Source organism: Babylonia areolata, chromosome 26, assembly GCF_041734735.1.
Source record: "Babylonia areolata isolate BAREFJ2019XMU chromosome 26, ASM4173473v1, whole genome shotgun sequence".
Taxonomy (NCBI): Eukaryota; Metazoa; Mollusca; class Gastropoda; order Neogastropoda; family Buccinidae; genus Babylonia; species Babylonia areolata.
In genome coordinates, this window is record NC_134901.1 from 19,888,434 (window position 1) to 19,914,327 (window position 25,894).

At 46.4% G+C, this 25,894-nt stretch overlaps 1 protein-coding gene across 1 annotated transcript in view; it reads left to right on the forward strand.

The window, feature by feature from the left end:
* Positions 1 to 25,572, forward strand: part of LOC143300263 (uncharacterized) — a 27,838-nt gene extending 2,266 nt beyond the window's left edge. Inside the window, exons 2-7 of the mRNA XM_076613858.1 lie at positions 3,286 to 3,485; positions 9,445 to 9,974; positions 16,196 to 16,461; positions 16,504 to 16,667; positions 22,940 to 23,210; positions 25,183 to 25,572. Coding sequence (XP_076469973.1) covers positions 3,286 to 3,485; positions 9,445 to 9,974; positions 16,196 to 16,461; positions 16,504 to 16,667; positions 22,940 to 23,210; positions 25,183 to 25,572 — 1,821 coding nt within the window. The remainder of the gene's footprint in view (positions 1 to 3,285; positions 3,486 to 9,444; positions 9,975 to 16,195; positions 16,462 to 16,503; positions 16,668 to 22,939; positions 23,211 to 25,182) is intronic.
* Positions 25,573 to 25,894: the final 322 nt, after the last annotated feature.

Here is a 25,894-nt window from a genome sequence, read left to right on the forward strand (position 1 = left end):
CTTTGTAAATCATATGAACAGAACAAGACTCACGCACGAATGCACGGAGGCAACTACGCACGCATACACACTAATGACGTACTCACTAGCATTTACATACGCACGTGCACTCGCGCATACGCACGCAAACAACACTAAGAAACACACACACTCACACACACACGCGCGCGCAAAAAAAAAAAAAAATTAAAGAGGGAGAGAACTTAAGAACCGAGAAAATCAATGCTAAGGCTGCCAGCCTGTCCATATGTGAATACAAGCAAATACACACACACACACACACACACACACACACACACACACACACACACACACAGAGAGAGAGAGAGAGAGAGAGAGAGTATGAAAAAATGTTATTCAGCAAAACTGGAAGAAAAGATGTTTGCATTATTTGTTTGTTTTTCTTTTTCCTTAGCTACTCAGTTTGAATTGAGCATCGAACATGAAAACATTAAACTTCACAGAGAGAGAGAGAGAGAGAGAGAGAGAGAGAGAGAGAGAGAGAGAGAGACAGACAGACAGACAGACAGACAGACAGATTTCAACAAAATCCTTTCACATCAATTAGAGAGAGAGATAGCGTCGAGACATAGACAGGTGGTGAGGAAAAGGGAGAAAGATGGCAAGAAAGAGAGATTGTGTACAGAGATATGTAGAGAGAAAGATGGCAAGAAAGAGAGATTGTGTACAGAGATATGTAGAGAGAGAGATGGTGAGAAAGAGTTAGGGAGACATGATGAGAAAATGAGAGAGAGAGAGAGAGTGCGAGAGAGAGAGAGAGAGACAGAGACAGAGACAGAGACAGAGAGAGTACGAGATAGAGAGAGAGAGAGTGACAGAATCAGAATCAGAATTTTATTCAGTAAGGCCCCATTTGAAGGGGTTGTGAACTATAATAAGTACACCATATTTTGCAACAAAAAGAAATCGCAAAATATAAATATATGCAAATCTTATCTCCCATATGCACACACACTCGAGTTATGAGGAAATTTCAAAAAAACAACAACAACGACAACAACAAAAAGACAAAGAAAACAACAACCGAGATACGTACACACACACACACACACACACACACACACACACACACACACACACACACACACACACACACACACACTATACATACATACATACATGCATATCTATGCCCACATACATATGAGTATACACCTAAACTCGCGTACCTGTATACAGGAACCCATATACACTGAAATAATCACAACCATTGGTACACAAATGCATGCACATGCGTACATAAACATACATATATGTGTTCAAGATACAGCACTTTCTCTTATTTTGAATGCTTTGTATAAGTAATTAGTAAAATTTCGAATTGTGTGTTCATTTCTAGCAGCCAAAAGATGATTTAAGTCGAAAATCAGAAGGATTTCTATAATATTTAGGATGTATGAACTGGTGTCTCAAATCCTCAAAAGCAGGACAACCAAATACGAAATGGACTTCATCGAGAGTGACAGAGAGAGAGAGAGAGTGACAGAGAGAGAGAGTGCGAGAGAGAGAGAGAGTGACAGAGAGAGAGTACGAGAGAGAAAGAGAGAGAGAGAGAGAGAGAAACAACTTCAACAAAATCCTTTCAACATCAATTTTACGCCGTTGGTCACTTTGAGCGGACAGATGAAATCAAATTATGACATCAGCCCAATAAAAATTAATGTAAAGTCAGACCAGAAAAACAAAAACACACACCGGTGTGATCGAAAAGATATGCCTCAGAAAGGCAACAAGTGAAATAGATAGAGGGGAAAAAACACACCCAAAAAAACACGAAAAACAAAAAAAATCAAAAAAACTAGAGGTTGTTGTTTTTTTGTCGTTGTTGTCGTTGTTGTTATATCCCGAACATTGCTTGTTATTCCTTCGCCAATCATAAGAAGTAATTTCAGACTCTGAGATGAACATTACATGTTATTGCTTCACCAATTATAATAATTATTTTTTTTTTTTTTTTTAAAGAAGTAAATTCAGACTCTCAGAAGAAGAAGAAAAAAAAAATATCGGTAGAATCGAGAAACGTGACTTATAAAGCGAACCAAAAAAATAAAATAAAATAATAATAATAATAAACTGACGAGGTTGCTAGCCTACCTGAATATATTGAGCAGTTAATTAATTAACTAACTAATTAATTAAATGTCTTACTGATTAAGCGACCATCACCATGTGCGTAAACTCACGGGTGGGGTTGATACGGGTGGAGGGCAAGGGGGCGCGCATTCCACACCTATCTGACCAAATGGATCAATCACTGAGTCAACCAATTAATCAACTAATTAATGGACTGTTTCATTCATCAATCAACCCACCACCGGGTACGTGATTCACAGGTGGGCCCACATACGGGTGCAAGGTACAGGGTAGGGGGGGGGGGGGGGCGTGTTTGCACCTACCTAAGCATATTGATCAGTCAATCAATTGACTAATCAATCAACCATGTCATTCATTACTAATCGACCCACAACCACCACTGGGTATGTGAACTCACAGGTAGACTTGATGTGGGTGGAGGACAGGGAGGTGGGAGTGGGGGGAAGGTTGGGGGGTGGGGGGGCGTGGGGGTTGCGTGTCGCACCTACCAGAATAGATTGATCAATCAATGAATTTACTCATAAACCAATCAACTACTTCATTCATTCAGTAATAATCAACTCCACCACCAAAACCACCACCACCACCACCACCACAGAATACGGAATACTTTATCATCCCAATAAGAGAAATTCATATGTGGTATATGCTACGCGCAAACAATACACAAAAATCACAGTCACACAATACGTAAATACATACAGTACATAAGATGCTGAAATGCTAACTTGGTGTGGACCTTTTTGTACAATGATCTGACGGGCGCAATAGCCGAGTGGTTAAAGCGTTGGACTTTCAATCTGAGGGTCCAGGGTTCGAATCTCGGTGACGGGACCTGGTGGGTAAAGGGTGGAGATTTTTCCCGATCTCTCAGGTCAACATATTGTGCAGACCTGCTGGTGCCTGAACCCCCTTTCGTGTGTATACGGCAAGCACAAGATCAAATACGCACGTTAAAGATCCTGTAATCCATGTCAGCGTTCGGTGGGTTATGGAAACAAGAACATACCCAGCAATATACACACCCCCGAAAGCGGAGTATGGCTGCCTACATGGTGGGGTGTGGTTAAAAACAGGTCATACACGTTAAAAGCCCACCCACGAACGCACAAGAAAAAGAAGAAGAAGAAGAAGAAGAAAGAACCGGGTATGTGTGTGTGAACTCAACAGGTGGGCCTGATACGGGTGGAGGGCCGGGGTGCGTGCCACACCTACCTGACCGTCCGCTACTCCCTGCTCTACGTGTCCCTGCTCAGCGTGCTACTGATCACGCTGGACAGGTGGTGGTCGGTGCGCTGGCCCTTCTCCTACCGAACTCGCCACACTCGCCGCCTCGCTGCCTACCTCATCGGGGCTCTCTGGACCCTCAGGTAGGGTTGATTTTTTTTGCTTTTTGTTTTTTTTAGGGGTCAGTATGTTCAGTGTTTTTTGTTGTTGATTTTTTTCGGGAGAATTCGTTATCTCGACGCTTTTTTTTCCTTTTACCTTCAGGTAGGTTTGTGGTTGTTAGCTTTCGTTTTCGTATTGGTTTAGTTTGGTTTGGGGTATGTTTTTTGCTTGTTTGTTTGTTTGTTTTGTTGTTGTTGTTGTTGTTTTTCCCGGACTTTCTTGGGTCGGTCACCGTTTTATTTTGTATATAAATTCATTATGTCAATTCAAAATATTTATTAAAAGAAAGAAAAATATACAGTGAACATAAGCAATTACACAATCAACTAAAAAACGTGACAATAATCAAAAGCAATACCCTGCATTCCATAACTATGTCACTGTATTTTTTTCCACTTACATATTGATTTTTTTCTTCTCTTTTCTTTAAGATTCATAAGGTATTATATAATATATCGACTTCTAATACTGAACTGCTGTTCAAAGATCACTTGTAAAATAGTCTTTTAAAAAATATACTTTTACACATTTTACCTATCAAAATAATATGGTTTATTTTTATGAGATCATGTTTGCTATATCTATCATCTTGAATTCCAAATAAAACGTCTGTGGGATGTAATTTCATACACTTACCAGTGCTTTTAAGTATCAAATTTTCTGTTTTTCTAAAGTATTTTCACAGTTGAACATTTAAGGAAGAAATGTTGTGTTTGTTGTTTTGTTTTGTTGTTGTTTTTTGTTTGTTTGTTTGTTTTGTTGTTGTTGTTGTTTGTTTGCTTGTTTTGGGGGCAGGTGGGGGGAGTGGGGGGTGTCAGTATGTTAGGTTTTGCGGGAGTGTTCGTTATTTAGACGCTTTTTCTGGACCCTCAGGTAGGTTTGTGGTTATTAGCATTCGCTTTGGAATTGTTTGGTTTTTCTGTGGGGGGTCAGTATGATAGGTTTTGCGGGAGAGTTCGTTATCTAGACGCTTTTTTTTTTTTTTTTTTTTTTTTTTTTTTTACCCTCAGGTAGGTTTATGGTTATTAGCTTTCGCTTTGGTTTGGTTTGGGTTGGGTTGGGGTTTTTTTGTGTGTGTGTTTTGGGGCGATGGGGGTGGGTGGGTGGGAGCTGTATGTTTGGTTTTGCGGGAGAGTTCGTTATTTAGACGCTTTTCTGGACCCTTAGGTAGGTTTGTGGTTATCAGCTTTCGTTTGGTTTGGTTTGGGGTTGTTTGGGGTCAGTGTTAGGTTTTGCGGGAGAGTTCATTATTTAGACGCTTTTTTCTCATGCTCAGGTAAGTTTGTGTTCATGAGCACCAGTACCAAATGTGATTGATATTTTGCCTTAGTTATATGAAATATGTAACATTTTCATGTGCCCCCCCCCCCCCCACCCCCCCCACCCCCCCCACCCCCCCGTCTCCCAACCCCTTCCACACGGGGTTTTCTTGAAATAAACACGTCTTGTCTTTGTTATTGATAAGCCTTCGTTTGGTTTGGTTTGGTTTAGTTTAGTTTTGGGGGTGCGTTTTGGTCAGTATGTTAGGTTTTGCGACAGAGTTCGTCATTCAGACGTTTTTTTGGTTTGTTGTTGTTGTTTTTTTTGTTTTTTTTACTTTTTCTTCGGGGCGGACAGCAGGAAAGGGGGCGTGGGGGTAGGAGGGAAGGGTAGGGGGAGCGCTGGGAGGTGAAAGGGGAAGTGTGGGTTGGGTTTTGATTTTGGTTGACAGTTCATTTTTGAGACCTTGCTCTCGTGCATTAAGATGTGATTAAAGTCTTTTTGAGGGTGCTGGGGATGGGGAGTGGGGGAGGGTGTGTGTGTGTGTCTTTTTGTCTGTATTTGGGTTTGTTTTAAGAGTTTGTTCTTGTTGTTATTATCGTTGTAGTTTTAGACGATGTCTTTTGAACCAGCAGTGTGAGCCCACATCCATCTCGGACAAAACCATGAAGTTCCATGTGGCATCTACTCACGATTCATGCAATGGGGACGTTGCATGCGTTCATGTGTTCTCTCTCTCATATATCAGCTTTCGTGTGTCGTTTCTTTACACACACACACACACACACACACACATTCGCGCGCGCGCACGCACACACACACACACAAGCACACCGACACACACCCACACCCACCCACACACACACACTCACACACACGCACGCACGCACACACACACACACACACACACACACACACACACACACACACACACACACACACACACACACACACACACATGTATGCATGTAACTATATTTCTGGTACTTTTGTATGTTTTGTTCTATGCATCTCCCCACTTTTTCTCTTTCATTTTCTTTTTTTTTTCTTTTTTTCTTTTTTCAGATGGCTTGATGTAAAAAAAAAAACAAAAAAAAAAAACCACCAGTCGTTGCTTATTCAGTTACCACCTTGAAATAAAAGTTTTTACTTTGACTTTGACACACACAGAGAGACAGAGACAGAGAGACAGACAGACAGAGAGAGAGAGTTTATATGTTCATAATGGCGTATAAAACCAAAAAGGAAAAGGAAACTTTAAATCAAATATTACTGGAACACAGGTGCTACGCATTCTAACACCATTGTTTCTTTCTTTCCTATTTACGATACGATTTTTCTAATGAAACAAAAATGTACGTATGTTCAGGGTGGGGCCTGGGAATCAGTATGTGTATTGGTGACTGAAGGGCTAGGCCTGGGTGTCTGTGAGACTACAAATATGTGTGCGTGCTTTATATTACTACGTGTTGTGAAAAGCATTCAATCCACGAATAGCTTTTTTTTTCTTTTCTTTTCTTTTCTTTTTATATGTCATCTGATATTTTGTGTATAGTCAACATTGATGAAAGTTTTGAAAGGGGTGCGTGACAGAAAGGTGTGATCGGGGTATCCTTAGTGTGAGCAACAGAACTGGGTGGATGCAATGGTCCTTGAGAAGTGTGCGCAAAGTGTAAATTGATGACAACTTAGCAGTTAGTTAATAATTTCCCTGCTGCTACTGGAACCGACAAAGAGACCACTTACCACCACCCACCCCCCCCAAACCACCAATCCTCCGTCCACCCTCCAGTCTCTTCTCTCTCTCGGCTGGATGCCCTCCTAAAAGCCTCTATTCCCACCCCCCCTCCCTTTCCACCCTAGCCACCCCTCCTCACCCCCTCCCACACACACACACCTCCTCCACCCACCCACCCCCACACCCCCCGATTTTCACCTTGTCTAACCATATCCAACCAAACCTACAGTCTGTCCAGTCTGTCTACTCCCCCACCACTACGTGCCATTATCCCCCACTCCACTCCCAAGCTGCGTTCCCCTGCGTGTCTGCTATCTGCATCCGCTGTCCTGAACCCCCTACTCTACCCTTGATTCCAGGGAGCAAGATGCTAGATCTCCTCTCTCTCTCTCTCTCTCTCTCTCTCTCAAACTCTTATTGGTATGACTGTGAAGATCTTTTCCCCTGCTAAATTTGGTTTTGACGGACAAAGTACTTCCAGAGAAAATGGCAATGTTAAAGTTTACCGTGGACACACACACACACACACACACACAGAGAGAGAGAGAGAGAGAGAGAGAGAGAGAGAGAGAGAGAGAGAGAGAACCGAACACCGGGTTATAACATAGACTCACTTTGTTTACACAAGTGAGTCAAAAATGGCTACTCAAATGTGTGTGTGTGTGTGTGTGTGTGTGTGTTGCGTACATATATATTTTGAACAATCACGTATCTTCTTCTTCTACACGAATGTTCTGCAATGCAGTAATTGTCCCAGTCTTTCATGCAGCAGTAAAAGCCCTCTCCGATCCGTATAACTGTTACCATTTCCTCCAACGAAGGTATATTATCTTCACTCCGATTTATCAACACAACAACGCCGAAGAAATCAAGGACGGAATTTCCTGACATTTTGTAGAATTCTCTCCATACACAAGGTACACAACTTCAAGTCTGTGCTGTTTGTGCTACCCATTCAGCTAGCACAGGTCAAATGATCGGTCCAAGGACAAGCCCGGGGCTTCCATTTATGAGGAAGTATCGGGGTTTGTTCTTTTAATGTACAAAAAAACAAACAAACAAACAAAAAAAGACAATAAACAACAACAAAACAAACAAACAAACAAACAACAACACAACAACAAAAAAACACCCTGTGTGCTAGCTGAATGGGTAGTATAAGCAGCATTGACTTCAAGTTGCGTACCTTGTTTATGGAGAGTTACCGCTCTTTTTTGTTTGTTAATCATTTACTCTCCTAGCCTCGATATTCTTTCATTTTTTGTAGAAGTGTTAACTCATTACGGCCCAAGAACCAATGGATTACTTCTTTTTGACTCACTTGTGTAAACAAAGTGAGTATGTTTTAACCCGGTGTTCGGTTGTCTGTGTGTGTGTGTGTGTGTGTGTGTGTGTGTGTGTGTCCGTGAGTCTGTGTGTCCGTGGTAAACTTTAACATTGACATTTTCTCTGCAAATATTTTCTCAGTTGACACCAAATCTGGCATAAAAATAGGAAAAATTCAGTTCTTTCCAGTCATCTTGTTTAAAACAATATTGTACCTCTGGAATGGGCACAAAAAAAAAGAAAAAAAAAGAAGCCTAATTATATGCAAACTGCATTTACTGTAATATTTATATTTTTTGTATTCTCTAAACTTGGCACTTTGACCTCTTATTCTGACACAACAACAAGAGGAGTCATTATTATCATTTTTTTGTTCAAACAGGAACTTCTTTTGCTAAGCATGGAATTTTTATTTATTTTGCAAACGTTTTGGTGCAGATAGTAAAAAAGGGAAATTACTCTGTAATTAATGCTAGGGGACTTAATTTATCACAAGTGAGTCTTGAAGGCCTTGCCTCTCTTGTTTTTCTTGTTTCAATCCGGGTCGGTGCTCAGTATTCGGATCAAGGGAATTTTTACAGGAATCTTTACCATTGGGGGTCAGGGCCAAAACATTTTGGGGTCAGTTTCCGTGAGTCTCTGTGGAACGATAGGCCAACGGATACTATGGTGAGGGGGTGTGGTGTGGTAGGGGGGGCAGGGATAAAGATAGTGATTTTGGGGTGGATATCCTCAACAGCAAATTCGATGATTGTAATTTTTGTTTGTTTGTTTGTTTTTTTGTGTGTGTTTTTTTGTTTAATGAAAAGGGGATGGAAGGAACAGATCCGGAAAAGAAAAGAATGAATAAACTGAAACGTGATCTGTGTGACATGAAGTCCAAATGAAGAGACAACAGAAGGAAGAACACAGAGAAGAGAGAAAGTAATGAAAAAAAGATGAAAAAAAAAAAATTCTTTATCTGTGCATGTGGACAGCTTTCTTATTCACACACACACACACACACACACACACACACACACCGCGCAAACGTTCATCGCACACACCTATACACACACCCCTCTCCCAAACTCCCCCCCCCCCCCTCCCCCCGTCTTCCCCCCTTGAGTGTGTGTGTGTGTGTGTTGTTGTTGTTGTTGTTGTTGTTACTTACTTAATGTTATCGCCGGCACATGACTGTGCATTTGTTTAATCTGACATTCCTTTTAGTGTCATTTACAATACATTGGTTTTATGTTTTGTTTTGTTTGGTTGGTTGGTTGGTTGGTTGGTTGTTTGTTGTTGTTTTTTTTGTTTTGTTTTTTTTGTTTTTTTGTTTTTTTACTTACTTAGAGTTATCACTGGCACGTAATAGTGTACTTGTTTAATCTGACATTCTTTTTAGCATCATTTACAACACGTCGGGTTATTTATTTTTGTTTGTTTTGTTTTGTTTGTTTGTTTGTTTTACTTACTTAATGTTATCGCCGGAACGTGATAGTGCATTTGTTTAATCACTTATGTAACTGTCTATGTGTATTTATCTGCATGCTTTGTTTAGTTATCTGTCTATTTCCTATCAACACAACTCAGAACCATTTCACATCTGAAATGACATGACTCGTCTCTATGTCCAGCACCACCCTGTACGCCCTTCCCATCTTCCTCTGGGACTCTTCCTCCTCCTCCTCTTCCTCCACGACGTATGACGCGTTTCCGGTTCCGGTGCCGCGCCACCTACAGTCCCCCAGCCCTCACCACCCTGCCGCCGCCTCCACCACCAAAGACGGAGGAGACTCTGACTCCAGCAGTTCCGCGGCCCTCCATCTCCCTCTCCCCTCCTCCACGGCTGACCACCACCGCAACTACCACTACCACAACAGCCACAACAACTTGGGCCGCTCCCTGCTGCATCCTGCAGAGTGCGAAGTCCCATACGTGCTGAGCTTCGCCTGGTCGGCCCTGACGTGTTTCGTGATGTACCTGCTGCCTCTCGGGGCCATGTGGATTCTCAACTGCTCGCTGTACCAGAAGATCCGGCTGCGGAGGTCGGTGGAGATCCGGAGATCGACGTCGGTGACGGACATGTTCTTCGTGACGATGAAGAACAGCAAGCCCACCATCCACATCACAGAGGCCCCCTCCATTGTGGGTCCCTCGTCCTGCAGTGAGTCTCTTTGTTTGTTTATTTATTTATTTTTCATCTCATATTTTTCTGTTCGTGGGCTGCAACCCAACCCCCGCGTTCACTCGTGTGTACACGAACGGGCTTTTACGTGTATGACCGTTTTTACCCCCGCCATGTAGGCAGCCACACTCCGTTTTCGGGGGGTGTTTTTAAATATGAGTAGAAATATTCATTGTTTGCTGGGTCTTTCTTTTTTCCTGCCTCCCCTGATGGATGTTTATCTTTCATTCACCTTTTTTTTCTCAAGGCCTGACTAAGCGCGTTGGGTTACGCTGCTGGTCAGGCATCTGCTTGGCAGAGTGTGGTGTAACGTATATGGATTTGTCCGAACGCAGTGACGCCTCCTTGAGCTACTGAAACTGAAACTAATGGTTTCTCCATTGCGGTGGGAAGTCATTCACAGCTTAGTCTTTTGTGAAGGACTACGACTCTCAAACTAGGAGGAAAGATTGCACTGGCTCTAAGTGCTGCAGCCTTGGGGGGGCTATTGGTTGGCCTTTGGGAACCATCCCCAACGCCGACTGTCCTCAAACCCTTCCTGACCGAGAGAGTGGGGATGTAACTGGGCAAGGCATTCTCCACTGGCTGTAATCTTATAATTCTGGCCCATACATAGTCGCCTGGACTGCAGTTACTTCCTGTGCTGCTCAGATGATCATAGTCTGACGCGACTGACTATCATACAAGTGGTTTAACTGTCTTTCTTCTTTGTGGCCCAGAATTTGGGAGGTATTTTGCTTCCTGTATTTCGGTGATGACGACGACGATGATGATAAATGATGATGGATGGTGATGATGATGATGAATGATGAATGGTGATGATGATGAATGATGATGATGATCATGAACGATGAATGGTGATGATGAATTTTGATGATGATGATGAATGATGATGATGCTCATGAACGATGATGATGGATGGTGATGATGATGATGAATGATGAATGGTGATGATGATGATGAATGATGATGATGATCATGAACGATGATGATGAATGATGATGGGGGTGGTAAACATGTACTGATGCTGTAATTAGGGTTCATTCTGGTTTGAGGACTACTTAACGATGTTGCACTATCATAATATTAGGCTTTTATCCCAGCGTCCAACCAGGCTGAGAGATAACAGACACCTGCAAGTGTATGTCAGGAGTTTTCGATTATGATGGATGTTGATGTCGGTGATGAAGATGCTGCTATTATATTGGAGTCCAATTTTGGTTGGCGGCAGTTTGACAAGGCTGTTCTCTAGCCTGGATAGTTTAGACAGCAGTTGCCTGCCTCCTCTGCTGTCCTCATGGTCAGAGTCGGAAACGACTGACTCTCATAGATACATACATTATGTCTCGGCGTCAGCTAAGGCTGAGAGATTCAGTTACAGACACCCTGCAGTGTAGGTCAAGAAATTTGAGTGACACTACCCCTAAAAAAGACTGCATTGTGTGGTCGTCCTCCCCCCTACAGCAACTGCTGCTACTATAACTGCTGCTGCTGCTGCTGCTACTACTATTACAATTTCTTCTACTACAACTGCTGCTGCTGCTGGTGCTGCTGCTATTATCACAACCGCAAGAACTACCACTTATTGCCACGAAGTGTTACCACTACTCAGATCTAAGTATGTAAAAGAAGACATTGATTTAACTCTGGGAAAAAAAACAACAAACCATGGCACTGATGTAGAGGACGTAGATTGGATCGGACCGACCGTTTCAGCAAATGGTCCCTCTAAAAAAAACAAAAAAAAAACAACAACAACCCCCCCCCCTCCCGCCCCAAAAAAAGAAGAAAAAGTGAAAAGTGCCAGCCTGGCCGTAAAAAAAAAAAAAAAAAAAACTCGCTTCACTGCCAGACTCAACCGCCACACCGCCCACCAGACGGTCGGTATTGATATTGATCTGTTCTTCTATCAATTGCCTTGACATCATGGAACGACATGGTGTGAATGATCTTGGCCATTTTAGCCACGGCGTCGTCAAAGGAAAATGAAACGAGAAAAGAATTCTTCTTCTTCTTCTTCTTCTTCTGCAGAAGAAGCTGCTACTGCTGCAACTCCCACGTTCACTCGTATGTACACGAGTGGGCTTTTACGTGTATGACCGTTTTTACCCCGCCATATATATGATAGTCAGTCGTGTCCGACTATGACCATCAGAACAGCAGAGGAGGCAACTGCTGTTCCGACTATTTGGGCTAAAATTTGATTATAGTGGAGAGTGTCTTGCCCAAGTACATCCCCACTCTCTCGGCCAAGAGGGTTTTAGGACAGTCGGCGTTGCCATATATTATTGTATTGTATTGTATTGTATTGTATTGCTCTTTTTTGTCACAACAGATTTCTCTGTGTGAAATTCGGGCTTCTCTCCTCAGGGAGAGCGCGTCGCTACACTGACAGCACCACCCATGTTTTATTATTTTTTTTCCTGCAATTTTATTTGTTTTCCTATCGAAATGGATTTTTCTACAGAATGTTACCAGGGACACCCTTTTGTTGCTGTGGGTTCATTTACGTGCGCTAAGTGCATGCTGCACACGGGACCTCGATTTATCGTCTCATCCGAATGACTAGCGTCCAGACCACCACTCAAAGCCTAGTGGAGGGGGAGAAAATACTGGCGACTGCCGGTGTGATTCGAACCAGTGCGCTCAAATTCTCTCGCTTCCTAGGCGGACTCGTTACCTCTAGGCCAACACTCCACTACTGGTAGTAGCAGTAGTAGTAGTAGCTCTGATAATAACATCTGCAGCGGTAGTGTATGTGGTAATAGCAGCAGCTGTAGTAATAACAGGAACAGTAGTATTTGGAGTAGTAGTAGTAGCAGCAGCAGTAAAAGTAGTAGTAGCAGCAGTAGTACAAGCAGCAGCAGCAGCAGTAGCAACATAGCAGCAGCAGCAGCAGCAACAACAACAACAACAGCAACAGCAATTGAAGCAGTAGCCGCAGCAACAGCAGAAACAGTAGTAGTAGTAGTGGTGGTGGTGGTGTTCGTTTTTTGTTTGGTTTGTTTTGAGGACGATTCATCACCACTTTGCTGCAACCCACGAGATTATTATTATTATTTCCACGACCGTGATGACCCACCAAGACACCAGCCCCCTTCCTCCCCACCCCTTCCCCCATCCACTTCCCCTTCCATACCCACCCACCCAGCCCCCCACCGCCCCCCCCCCTACACACACACACACACACTCACGCACGCACGCACGTACGCACGCACGCACGCGCGCGCACGCTTCAAAGGATCCGTATCGTTATGTAGGAAGGAACTTAGGAAGAGACAATATGTATATCAGGTACCTTGCGAGTCAGCCTCAGCCTCAGTATCAGTATCAGTAGCTCAAGGAGGCGTTACTGCGTTCGGTCAGATCCATATACGCTACACCACATCTGCCAAGCAGATGCCTGACCAGCAGCGTGACCCAACGCGTTTGGTCAGGCCTTGGGAATTTAAAAAAAAAATTAATAAATAAATAAATAAAATAGAATAAAATAAATTTTAACATAAAATAGAATAAAATAAATAAAGATGATAGATAAATAAATAAAGATACTAATAATACCAATAATGACAATAATAATAATGATGATGATAATGATGATGATGATGATAATGATAATAATAATAATAATGGTATTTATAAGGCGCAAAATATTGATGAAACCAACTCTGAGCGCACAAAAAACAAAACAAAAAACAACAAAAAAACAACAACACCTAACTAAATAAATAAAAACAGAAATAAGAAATAAAAAGACAATAATGATAATTAATAAGCAAATAAATGTAAAACATGCAGACACATTCACACATACACACACACACATGCATAACAGATATGCAACAAACATGCAGTTTCACAGACATGAAAGCACAATAAACGTACATGATCCCCAACACACACACACACACACACACACACACACACACACACACACACACATATTACCCTGCACCTGCCCCTCCTCCACACACTCATTTCTAGGCTACGTATCGCAGCTTCCACGGCACACGCACACACACACGCACACACTTACTTGTACAAGCACACACACATACGTCCATATCCCCCACCCCAACCTCCACACATATCTTCAAATATATGCACACCCGCATTTCCAATATTCCGTTGCTCCCACAGTGCAGACATGCATACACACACATACCTCATCCTACACACACACACCGACACACACGCGCGCGCGCGCGCGTCGACAGAGCTCTCCTGACACATGTGTACACTTACACCCTCGCGCACGCACACACGCACACAAACACACAGACACACAAACACACACACGCACAGAGGCCGCCATAAGCTGCCACTGGTTGGTCGCAAGAGGGGTGGGAAAAGATCTCTGATGCCAAGAACCTGGCGTCCAGCGTTCTACTCAGCCTCAGTGTGTTAGTAACTCAGTGCCAAAGAGAGAGAGAGAGAGAGAGAGGCCTCAAAGATGGAAGACTTCATTTTATGGGGCTTCTTCCCCCATGTGAGATTTGTCTGTCAGGGTTTGTTTTTTTAAGTCATTTACCGCTTTAGTTTCACCACCTGCCAACCCGCACCCCCGCCCTCCCCCAACCTCCCTCGACCTAACTTTTCCCCTCCTACCACCCCGGCCCCCTCCCACCCCGACAACTTAGTTGCTCCCCCCACCCACCTCCCACTCTCCTCTCCCTAAAGGAACCCGTGTATCTCTCCTCCTCGCCCTGTGTCCCCCCCCCTCCCCGCAATCCCCTCCCTCCAGTCTCCCCCTCTTCTTCCTCTTCTTTCCGTTGCACGACCAACATCGACTTACCGATGACTCTGTCGTGGTTCATGAATGCTGGGTATTTTCGTGTCTCCATAACACCCACCGAACACTGACATGGATTGCAGGATCTTGTTTTTAACGTGCGTGTGTGTTCTTCTGCGTGCTGTATACACACGAGGAGGGCGGTTCAGGCACTAGCAGGCAGGCAGGTCTGCACATAATTATGTTGGACCTGGGAGATCGGGGGAAAAAAAAATCTCCACCCTTGAGCCACTAGACGCCGTTACCGAGATTCGAACCCGGGACCTTCTGATTGAAAGTGTTGAGTGAAAGTCATACACAGTAATCATTTGAAACAAATAAGCCGTAAAGCTATGGGAGATTACCAGTTTCAAAGGGAATTTTTTTTTTCATATCATCATGAAAAAGAAAGAAAGAAAGAAATGAAAAACAACAACTAAACTCATGCAACTCAGATCTGTGAAACAAATATTTCGCAATACTATGTATTGTGACTTGTTTGATTAAGAAAAAAAAGTCTTCACTGTAATTTTATGCCATCCGGTAAATGAACTCTGCCATTTTCTTCTGCATGCTGCATGATGATTTCTATATTGTTTGTTTGTTGTTGTTGGTTTGTTACTGACAATGAAAGGGTCCTGCTTGAGCTGCTACTACTGTTACTGCTGCTACTGCTGTTACTGCTGCTACTGTTATAACTGCTGCTGCCACTACTACCACTGCTGCTGCCTCTACTGCTACCACTGCTATTACTGCTGCTGCCTCTACTGCTGCCACTGCTATTACTGCTGCTGCCTCTACTGCTGCTACTGCTACAACTACTGTGGCTGTTGCTGCTGCTACTGCTGCTTCTACTTATCACTACTGTAGTTCGTATTCTGTGTTGTCTTCCTGTTGCTATTGATGATGATAATGATGATAGTGTTGATGATGACGATGATGCTCCTGATTCTTCTTCTGCTGTCTGTCCTCCTCCAGAATTACTACTGGAGTAGTTTTGTGTTGTGTTGTGTTGTCTTTTATTATTTTTTTTTTTTACCTCTTCCACCTTTTCTTTCTGTTTGGTCACATCTTTCTGCTTCTACTACTGCTACTACTACCACTACTATTACTGCTGTTGCTATTGTTGTTGTTGTTGCTGCTGCTGCTGCTGCTGCTGCTGTTACTACTACTACTACTGCTGCTGCTGCTGCTGTTGCTGCTGCTGTTACTACTACTACTGCTGCTACTACTACTGCTGCTGCTACTACTACTAGTACTACTACAACTACAACTACTACTACTGCTGTTGCCTACTTCTCCTACTACCCCATCAATATAGTCATTCTCTTCCTTCTCTTCTCCCCCCACCCCCCCCACACCCTTCCCACCCCCTTCCCCCTCTCCCCTCCCTCGTCCTGTCTTGCCCTGCAACACCACCACGAACCAGACGAGCTCCCCACCCCAAGCAGCCCTCTCCTCCCCTTCAAGTCCTCTTCATCCTTCTGCACTGGAGGAGGAGGAGGAGGAGGAGGGTGCGGAGGAGGAGGAGGGGGCAGTGGTGGTGGAGGTGCTTGTGGTGGTGGTGGTGGTGGTGGGGTCGGCTCCCCAACCTGCCACCGCTCCACCCCGCAGCTCAACAGCCTGCATCCGGACCACTGGGCCACGCCGAGCATGGGCCGGCGTCACTCCTCCGCCCTGGTGTCCCTCAGCCCCCCCTCCCTCACCCTCACCCTCACCCCCACCCAGACGCAGCAGCAGCAGCAGCAGCAGCAGACCTCGTCCCCCTCCACCCAGTCCTCTACTCCAGAGGAGGAGGCGGTCCGGAGGCAGCTGAGCCAGAGAAGGATCTCCCTGCCGGACTGGGCCCTTCGCGGGGACTGGTCGCCCTCTTCCGCTTCCAACACCTCCAGCCGATGCAGGTGAGGGACGATGATGACGATAGTTAGTGGAGTGGTGGCCTGGAGGTAACGCGTCCGCCCAGGAAACGAGAGAATCTGAGCGCGCTGGTTCGAATCACGGCTCAGCCGCCGATATTTTCTCCCCCTCCACAAGACCTTGAGTGGTGGTCTGGACGCTAGTCATTCGGATGAGACCATAAACCGAGGTCCCGTGTGAAGCATGAACTACGCGCACGTAAAAGAACCCACGGCACGGCAACAAAAGGGTTGTCCCTGTCAAAATTCTGTAGAAAAATCCACTTCGATAGGAAAAACAATTAAAACTGCACGCAGGAAAAAAAAATATAAAAAAAGGGTGGCGCTCAGCATGCACCCCCCCGAAAGCGGAGTATGGCTGCCTACATGGCAGGGTAAAAACGGTCATACACGTACAAGCCCACTCGCGTACATACGAGTGAACGTGGGAGTTGCAGCCCACGAACGCAGAAGAAGAAGAAGATGCTTCTTTGCATCTTCCATTCAACGAAGGTGATGAAGGATGACAATAGGGAAAACGATAACGACCTTGTTTTATTAGGGGAGGTGACTAACCGTAATCAGATGCTTCTTTGCGTCCTCCGGCTGACCAAGGTGAGGGATAACGATATCACAATAATGAATTTGTTTAATTGATGAGAGAAGAGGAATAAGCATAGTTTCAGTTTTCAGTTTCACTTTCTCAAGGAGGCGTCACTGCGTTCGGACAAATCCATACACGCTACACCACATCTGTTGAGCAGATGCCTGACCAGCAGCATAACCCAACGCGCTTAGTCAGGCCTTGAGTGCATGCTTACATATTTGTGTACCTATGAAAGTGGATTTCATTTTACGTAATTTCGCCAGAGGACAACACTCTCGTTGCCATGGGTTCTTTTTCAGTGCGCCAAGTGCGTGCTGCACACGGGACCTCGGTTTATCGTCTCATCCGAAAGACTAGACGCTCAGTTTGATTTTCCAGTCAAACTTAGGAGAAAGGGCGAGAGCGGGATTCGAACCCACACCCTCACGGACTCTCTGTATTGGCAGCTGAGCGTCTTAACCATTCTGCCACCTTCCTCCTTGCATAACGACAACGAACTTGTTCAATTAATGACGGAAGTAGAATATCCATAATCGTACGCTTCTTCACATCCAGCCGTCAGGGCAAATGGGGTCCAAGGAAGTTTGGGGATTCGGATTCGGATTCGGAGTGGAATGATTTATTCAAAAAAGGCCATGGCCCCTTTTGAGGGTGGTGGTGTGTAAACTTGTTTCGAAAACATAACTGAACATACAGTATGTGTCTTAATAGAACAAAACTGTGCATAAATGGATAATCAGGTACAAATAAGTGGAGGTTTCGGGAAGGGGATAAGAGGGGTGTGTGTTTGGGTGGGGGAAGGGAGGGGGGGGTAGTTGGAAATGGTGCGTGTGGTTGCAGAGAGGGGTGTAGGGGTAGGGTGGGTGGGTGGGGGGGAGTTGGGGAAGGAGGAGGGAGGGATAGTTGATGTAGGGGTGATGTGAAAGAAAAGGGTGGGAGAAGGTGTCGGGAGTATTAAGGGTGAGGGGAGGGTGGGGGGTAGATGGGAGGGGGAAGTGTAAAAGAGGTGGGAAGTGTGTAGAGGTTGGTTGGAAGGGGTGGGGTGGGGTGGGGTTGGGCGATAGATGGAGGAAGGACAGGTAAGAGAGATCTAAGAGGTTGGGGGGGGGGGCATTGTCTGAGGTAGATGAGCAGGGAAAGTGTTAGGAGGTGAGTGTGTGTGCACGGGGAAATGGAGGGAGGGGGGGGGGGTATAGAGACGGTCCTGAGACAGCTAAGCAAGCAGAGAATCTCTGAGTCCTCTGCGAAGACCGGTCGGCTTCCTCGAGCTTCCAACACTTCCCCCAGCTGATGTAGGCTGAGAGAGTTGGGTGAGGGGCGTGGGGAGGTTGGGGAGGGAGGGAGGTGGGGGGGGGGAAAGAGAGGGGTGTGTTGGGAAAAGAGAGAGTTGGGTGAGGGGCGTTGGGAGGGAGGTGGGGGGGGAAAGAGAGGGGTGTGTTGGGAAAAGAGAGAGTTGGGTGAGGGGCGTGGGGAGGGAGGTGGGGGGGGGGAAAGAGAGGGGTGTGTTGGGAAAAGAGAGAGTTGGGTGAGGGGCGTGGGGAGGGAGGTGGGGGGGAAAGAGAGGGGTGTGTTGGGAAAAGAGAGAGTTGGGTGAGGGGCGGGGGGGGGGGGGGAAGAGAGGGGTGTGTTGGGAAAAGAGAGAGTTGGGTGAGGGGCGTGGGGAGGGAGGTGGGGGGAAAGAGAGGGGTGTGTTGGGAAAAGAGAGAGTTGGGTGAGGGGCGTGGGGAGGGAGGTGGGGGGGGAAGAGAGGGGTGTGTTGGGAAAAGAGAGAGTTGGGTGAGGGGCGTGGGGAGGGAGGTGGGGGGAAAGAGAGGGGTGTGTTGGGAAAAGAGAGAGTTGGGTGAGGGGCGTGGGGAGGTTGGGGAGGGAGGTGGGGGGGGGGAAAGAGAGGGGTGTGTTGGGAAAAGAGAGAGTTGGGTGAGGGGCGTGGGGAGGGAGGTGGCGGGGGAAGAGAGGGGTGTGTTGGGAAAAGAGAGAGTTGGGTGAGGGGCGTGCGAAGGTTGGGGAGGGAGGTGGGGGGGGGAAGAGAGGGGTGTGTTGGGAAAAGAGGGAGGATATAAAAGCAGTGGGAGAGAGGTGGAGGGGGGGGGCGTGGGGGGGAGCAGTGGGGTGAAAGTGGGGTGGGGTAGGGAGAGGACCTCCACCCTTTGTACACCAGATGGACCGAAACCGGGAACGGGAAACTCGAGCAAGAATCCAATCCATCGCACCAGGCATTCGGCCATGGCACCCCGCCAAGGAGGAAAAGGAGGTGTGGTGTGGTGTGGTGTGTGTGTGTGTGTGTGGGGGGGGGGGTTTGGGGGGCGAGGGAGTTAGGGAAGAGGGTTGGAGTGCTAGTGGCTTAAGGAGACTGAACATAAAGGTCTACACTACTGGGACGAAGAGCTGGGGAGGAAGAAGGAGAAGTAGAAGGGGTGGTGGTGGGAGAGAAGATGGGGAGGGAGACAAGGGATCTCTACTGGGACGAAGAAGAGGGGGGGGGGGGGGAGGAAGAGAACGAGCGGGGTGGGGAGATAAGAGATCCCTATTGGGATGAAGAAGAGGGGAGCGGGGGTGGGGGGGGGGAGAAGATAGGGAGGGAGAGAAGGGATCCCTACTGGGATGAAGGAGGAAGAAGAACAGAACTAGGGTGGGGCGGGGTGCGGGGAGAAGATGGGGAGGGAGAGAAGGGATCCGTATGGGGATGAAGAAAAAGAGGGGGGGAAGAGAGTAGAATTAGGAGGGGGGGGGGAGATAACAAGGGGGGTGGGGGTGAGAGAATATGGGGAGGGAAAGAAGGGATCCCTACTGGGACGAAGAGGGAGGGGGGAGAGTAGAATTAGGAGGGGGGGGGGGAGATAACATGGGGGGGGGGGTTGAGAGAAGATAGGGAGGAAGAGAAGAGATCCCTACTGGGACGAAGAGGGAGGGGGGAGAGGAAGAGAACGGGAGGGGGGGGGAGAGAAGATGGGGAGGGAGAGAAGAGATCCCTACTGGGACGAAGAGGGAGAGGGGGGGGGGGGAGAAGAGTATAATTAGGAGGGGGGGGATGGGTAGGGAGAGAAGGGATGTCCACCCGGCTGGGACGAAGAGGGGCGAGGGGGGGAGAAGAGGAGAATTAGGAGGGGGTGGAGAGAAAATGGGGAGGGAGAGAAGGGATTCCACGGAATCCGTTGAAAGAGGACAGCGAGAGGTGAAGGAGAGGAAAGAGGCAGAGGGGAAAATGAGAAGGAGTGAGGAGGCAAGCAGGGAAGGAGGAAGGTGAGGGAGGGGCGGGGGGAGGGGGGGAGGAGTGAGGAGAAAGAGGCGGGCACGAGAGGAAGAGGACACGGGGGTAGGCGGGGTTGGGGGGGGGGGGGGGGGGTGGGGGAGGAGTGATGACTCCTTTTGTGCGATAATTAGTTGTTTGTGTTGTCGGATGAGATGATCGGATAACGTGTCGCTGCGCCAAGATGCAGTGGCCGATGCTCTGGGGAAATCATTCAGGAGGCTTTTAGCTTCAATCTCTGCCACTTTTGTGTTCTGGTTTGTGGTGGTGGTGGTGGTGGTGGTGTTGCTGTTGTTGTCGTCTCAGCCGTCCTTCTTTTTAGCTCTGTGTGTGTGTGTGATTCTCTCTCTCTCTCTCTCCCTCTCTCTCTCTCTGTTTATGAATGTGGGTGTGTGTTTATGTGTGTATTTATGTGTGGGTGTTTCTGTGTGTGCGAATGCGTGTTTGTGTGTGTGTGTGTGTGTGTGTGTGTGTGTGTGTGTGTGTTTGAAGAAGAGATCTTCTTCCACGTTCATTCGTTGCCACGAGCGAACTTTTTATGACCGTTGTCACCTCACCATTCTTCTTTCTTTCTTTCTTTCTTTCATGGGAGTGTGATTGTTTGGTGTTTTCTGATTTTCCATAGCCCACCGAATGCTGAAAATGGAAATCGGGGTGTTTACTGTGAGTGAAATCAAACACACACACACACACACACACACACACACACACACACACACATATCATCTTTTAACTCTCTCCATACGAACGGCGAAAGAGACGACATTAACAGCGTTTCACCCCAGTTACTACCATCAAAATATTGCAAGCGGAAGGCTCTTGTACTGAAGAGGTGAATGTTGACAAAGAATACCACAATTCTGACGACGGAAGCTAAAGGTTGGGTCATTGAGACACCCACTGGACATCCGAGGGGTTCGTGTACAGGAGAAGAGAGGACTGACCGTACTCAGTGAGTTAAATCTCGTCTCAAAACTCACCTTTTCCCTCAGCAATAAGTTCAATTGTGGCAGGTCCACTTCCTTTTCGTTAGCTGTGCTTGACTATGTGTGTATACATATGTATGTGTACATAACTATATGCATGTATATGAATGTGTATTGTGTGTGCGTGTGTTTATGTAAGTTTGTGCCTGCCTGTGTGTGCGTATGTGTTAGGGTAGCTGTTAGATACGCATGTATGTTAAAATGTATGTATGCAGTGTGTGTGTGTGTGTGTGTGTGTGTGTGTGTGTGTGTGTGTGTGTGTGTGTGTGTGTGTGTAGTCACATTTGGTGTGTGTATGTAACATAGATATAATGTTTTATGTTAACGAAAGCGTTTTTGTAAAGCACCTAGAGCAGATTTCTGGATAGTGTGCTATATAAGTATCCATTATTATTATTATTATTATTATTATGTGTGCCTGGGGGGCGGGCTAAAACGGTCATGCGTGTTACGTAAAAACCTGCTCTGGAAGATACAAATGAACGCGGGTGCTGCATTCATTCCACGAAAGCGGAAAGAAAGAAAGAATGAAAGATGCAAAGGTACAATAGATGTAAAGATACAAAGACAGATACAGTGGAGTGATGGCCTAGAGGTAACGCGTCCGCCTAGGAAGCGAGAGAATCTGAGCGCGCTGGTTCGAATCACGGCTCAGCCGCCGATATTTTCTCCCCCTCCACTAGACCTTGAGTGGTGGTCTGGACGCTAGTCATTCGGATGAGACCATAAACCGAGGTCCCGTGAGCAGCACGCACTTAGCACACGTAAAAGAACCCACGGCAGCAAAAGGGTTGTTCCTGGCAAAATTCTGTAGAAAAATCCACTTCGATAGGAAAAACAAATAAAACAGCACGCAGGAAAAATACAAAACAAATGGGTGGCGCTGTAGTATAGCGACGCGCTCTCCCTGGGGAGAGCAGCCCGAATTTCACACAGAGAAATCTGTTGTGATTTAAAAAAATACAAAATACAAATACAAAATACAAAGACAGATACTAATCCAGCTACAGGGGCGGGAGGGGGTCTTATGAAAAATCTGTGAGAATATCATGATGTTGCAGCGACAGTTAAAAAAAAAAAGATTAAAAAGGTTGTTTTTGACTCGCATGCTATTCCATCCACCCCATCCCCCATACCCCCCAAAAAGAACGGCAAAAAAAAAAGATTGCTTTTGACTCGCATGCAATTCCATTCAAAACCAAAATAAATGAATAAGAACATTTTTTTAAGAACATTTTTTTGAATCGCATTGAATTCCATCCAAAACCAAAATTTTAAAAAAATGATAGTTTTAAAGACTGTTTTTGACTCGCATGCTATTCCCTCCAAAAAAATAAATAAATAAATAAATAAAATAAAATAAAGTAATAATAATAATAATAATAAATAATGATAAAGATCGTTTTTGACTCGCATGCTATTCCATCCAACAACACAGATACGTGGGACGGAAGTGGTCAGGATGCGGAGGGGGCAGCACCTCGCACCTGGGCCCTGGCGGGGGGCTGACCGGGCTGGGGGTGGGGGTGGGGGTGAACGGTGGCTCCACCACCACCGGCCTCTTCTGCTCCCAAGACCCCCTGTACAACAGCGGGGGCGGTGGTGGTGGTGGAGGAGGAGCCCAGGAGGGGGGAGAGGGGGACATCCGTTCCCAGGGCAACGGGGCCTCTGGCGGCGTGGACACTGTGCACGAGCTTCTGGTGAAACAGGTGGGTGGGTGCACGTGTGACGGGTCGGGTGGGTGGGTGGATGGGTGGATGTTTGTGGGGTGGATGGGTCGGTCGTCGGGTGGGGATGTACCCGACCGAGTGAGTTGGTTTAGTTGGTTGGTTGGGTTGGGTTGGATGGCGGGGATGGCATGGGATGGGATGGTGTGTGTGTGTGGGGGGGGTTGGGGGGGGGGGCCAGGGGGGGATTGTGTCTGTGTGGGGTTTGGTGTGTGTGTGTGTGTGTGTGTGTGTGTGTGTGTGTGGAGGTATGGGATGAGGATTGGGGTGGGGGTCTTACAGTCAATGTATGAAAGAATGAAGGAACAATGGGGCAAGGAGAGTAAAATGATTGACAAACAATAAAGAGCGGTAACTCTCTTCATACACAAACAAGGTACACAACTTAATTAAAAGTCAATATTGCTTATGCTACCGTGTAAGCTTTTGCACACGGGTAAACGAAAGTCTTCTATTTTCCTGTGTGCTTCCTTGCTGAATCGGTAGTATAAAGCAGCATTGACTTTAAATTGTGTACCTTGTGCATGAAGAGATTTACCACTCTACATTGTGTGAAAGAATGGCCTGCTGATCTAAGGCTATGCGGGAGGAGGGGGTGAGGGGGGAGGGGGGGGGGGGGATTGGGGGCTTGGTCTTGCATTCAGAGTGTGAAAGCCGGAACAGTTACTGATTACAATCATATCACACACTTACTGATAAACATGACAAGAAACTCTGAAAGTCCTTTCCTGATGCGTGTACATCCAAAATAATTATGTCACGGGTGTTTTCACAGATAGAAGTTTGAACTGACCAGTCATACGTGAATTTCAATACTTTGTGAATGATTTGTTAACCTACCCTGTCCTACACTTGTGCATGTTTATGATGGATTTCTTGACCAACCCTGCCATACACTTGTTTATGTTTATGATGGATGTGTTGACCTGTACGTGTGTACGTTTATAATAGATTTGTTGGCCTATCCTGTCCTACACTTGTGTACGTTTATGATAGATTTGTTGGCCTATCCTGTCCTACACTTGTGTACGTTTATATTAGATTTGTTGGCCTATCCTGTCCTACACTTGTGTACGTTTATGATAGATTTGTTGACCTATCCTGTCCTACATTTGTGTACGTTTATGATGGATGTGTTGGCCTATCCTGTCCTACACTTGTGTACGTTTATGATGGATGTGTTGACCTATCCTGTCCTACACTTGTGTATAGTTATGATGGATGTGTTGACCTATCCTGTCCTACACTTGTGTATAGTTATGATGGATGTGTTGACCTATCCTGTCCTACACTTGTGTATAGTTATGATGGATGTGTTGACCTATCCTGTCCTACACTTGTGTATAGTTATGATGGATGTGTTGACCAACCCTGTCATACACTTGTGTATGATGTTTATGATGGATGTGTTACCTACCCTGTCCAACACTTGTTTATGTTCATGAACGATGTGTTGATAAACCCTCTCCTACACTTGTGTTTGTTTGTCATGTATTTGTTGACCATCCCTCTCCTACACTTGTGTATGTTAATGAAAAAGGTGACTCAGTTCTTAAGTGGCGATCACCCTGGAGGCGCGGGTTCGAACCTGCTGAGGACCAGGAAGAAAAAAAAGAAGAAGAAAAGGCGGCAATACAAGGGTATCCAGGAGTCATGACCTGGATGCGGTCCGGCCCCCTTAGAGTGTAAGGAGTTAAGGGCTGAAACACTTGACTGAGGGGGGTTCTTCTCTGAGGACTTTGTACTGTCCAGCTCCAGTTTCTTATAACTAATGATGGATGTGTTGACCTGTACCTGTGTGTTTGTTCATGACGGATGTAGTTGACCTACCCTATGTCCTGTATATTTTGTGATGATGGATGTGTGTGGAGATACGTACCGCTTTCTCATGCTGTCCCCACCCCCAACCCCCCACCCCGGGCCCACTCCCCCCCCATCCTTCTCTCCCCCCCAGGACCAGAAAGTGGCCTGCTGTCTGGCACTGCTGCTCGCGGCCTGCACCGTGTGCTGGCTGCCCTTCGCCTGCCTGACCCTGCTACGCGCCCACTGCCCTCCGTGCGTCGGTCACTCCGCCATAGTACTATGCCGCTGGCTGCTGCTGGCCAATTCGGCCATCAACCCATTCCTCTACGGCCTCCTCAACGCCCAGTTCCGCAACATCCTCCGCCAGTGGTTCTACCTGGACACCTCCCAGAGGTACCGGCCCGCCAGGGGGGACACCTACGTCTACATGGGCGTCAGCAGGCAGGACGGGGCTCGCGGCGGCGGCGATCTTCTGGACAGCGCCGCACGGGACACCAGTCACGTGGCTCTGAGCGTCATGGCGCCCTCTAGCGGGCGTTAGGGTTGATTGGTCACTGCTGCACTCGGGTTATAAGTCCGTGTGGTTAGGATGCAAGAGGGAACAGGGTCAACGCCTCCACCCACACCACCCCCTCACGGAAAAGATCACAACCACGAACAACTTGACCTTCATTAAGGGCGAAATGCCAATAGGTTGTTAAACTCACCCATACGCAAGAGGGTTGGGAGGGGAGGGGAGAGAGAGAGAGTTTTTTGTGGTATGGGGGAAAGATTGATTCCATCGCTGTATTGCTCTCGATCAGTCGTTGAAGCGAAGATGTTTTCATCTGTTGGTGGTGTTAGTGTATAACTATGGCTTACGC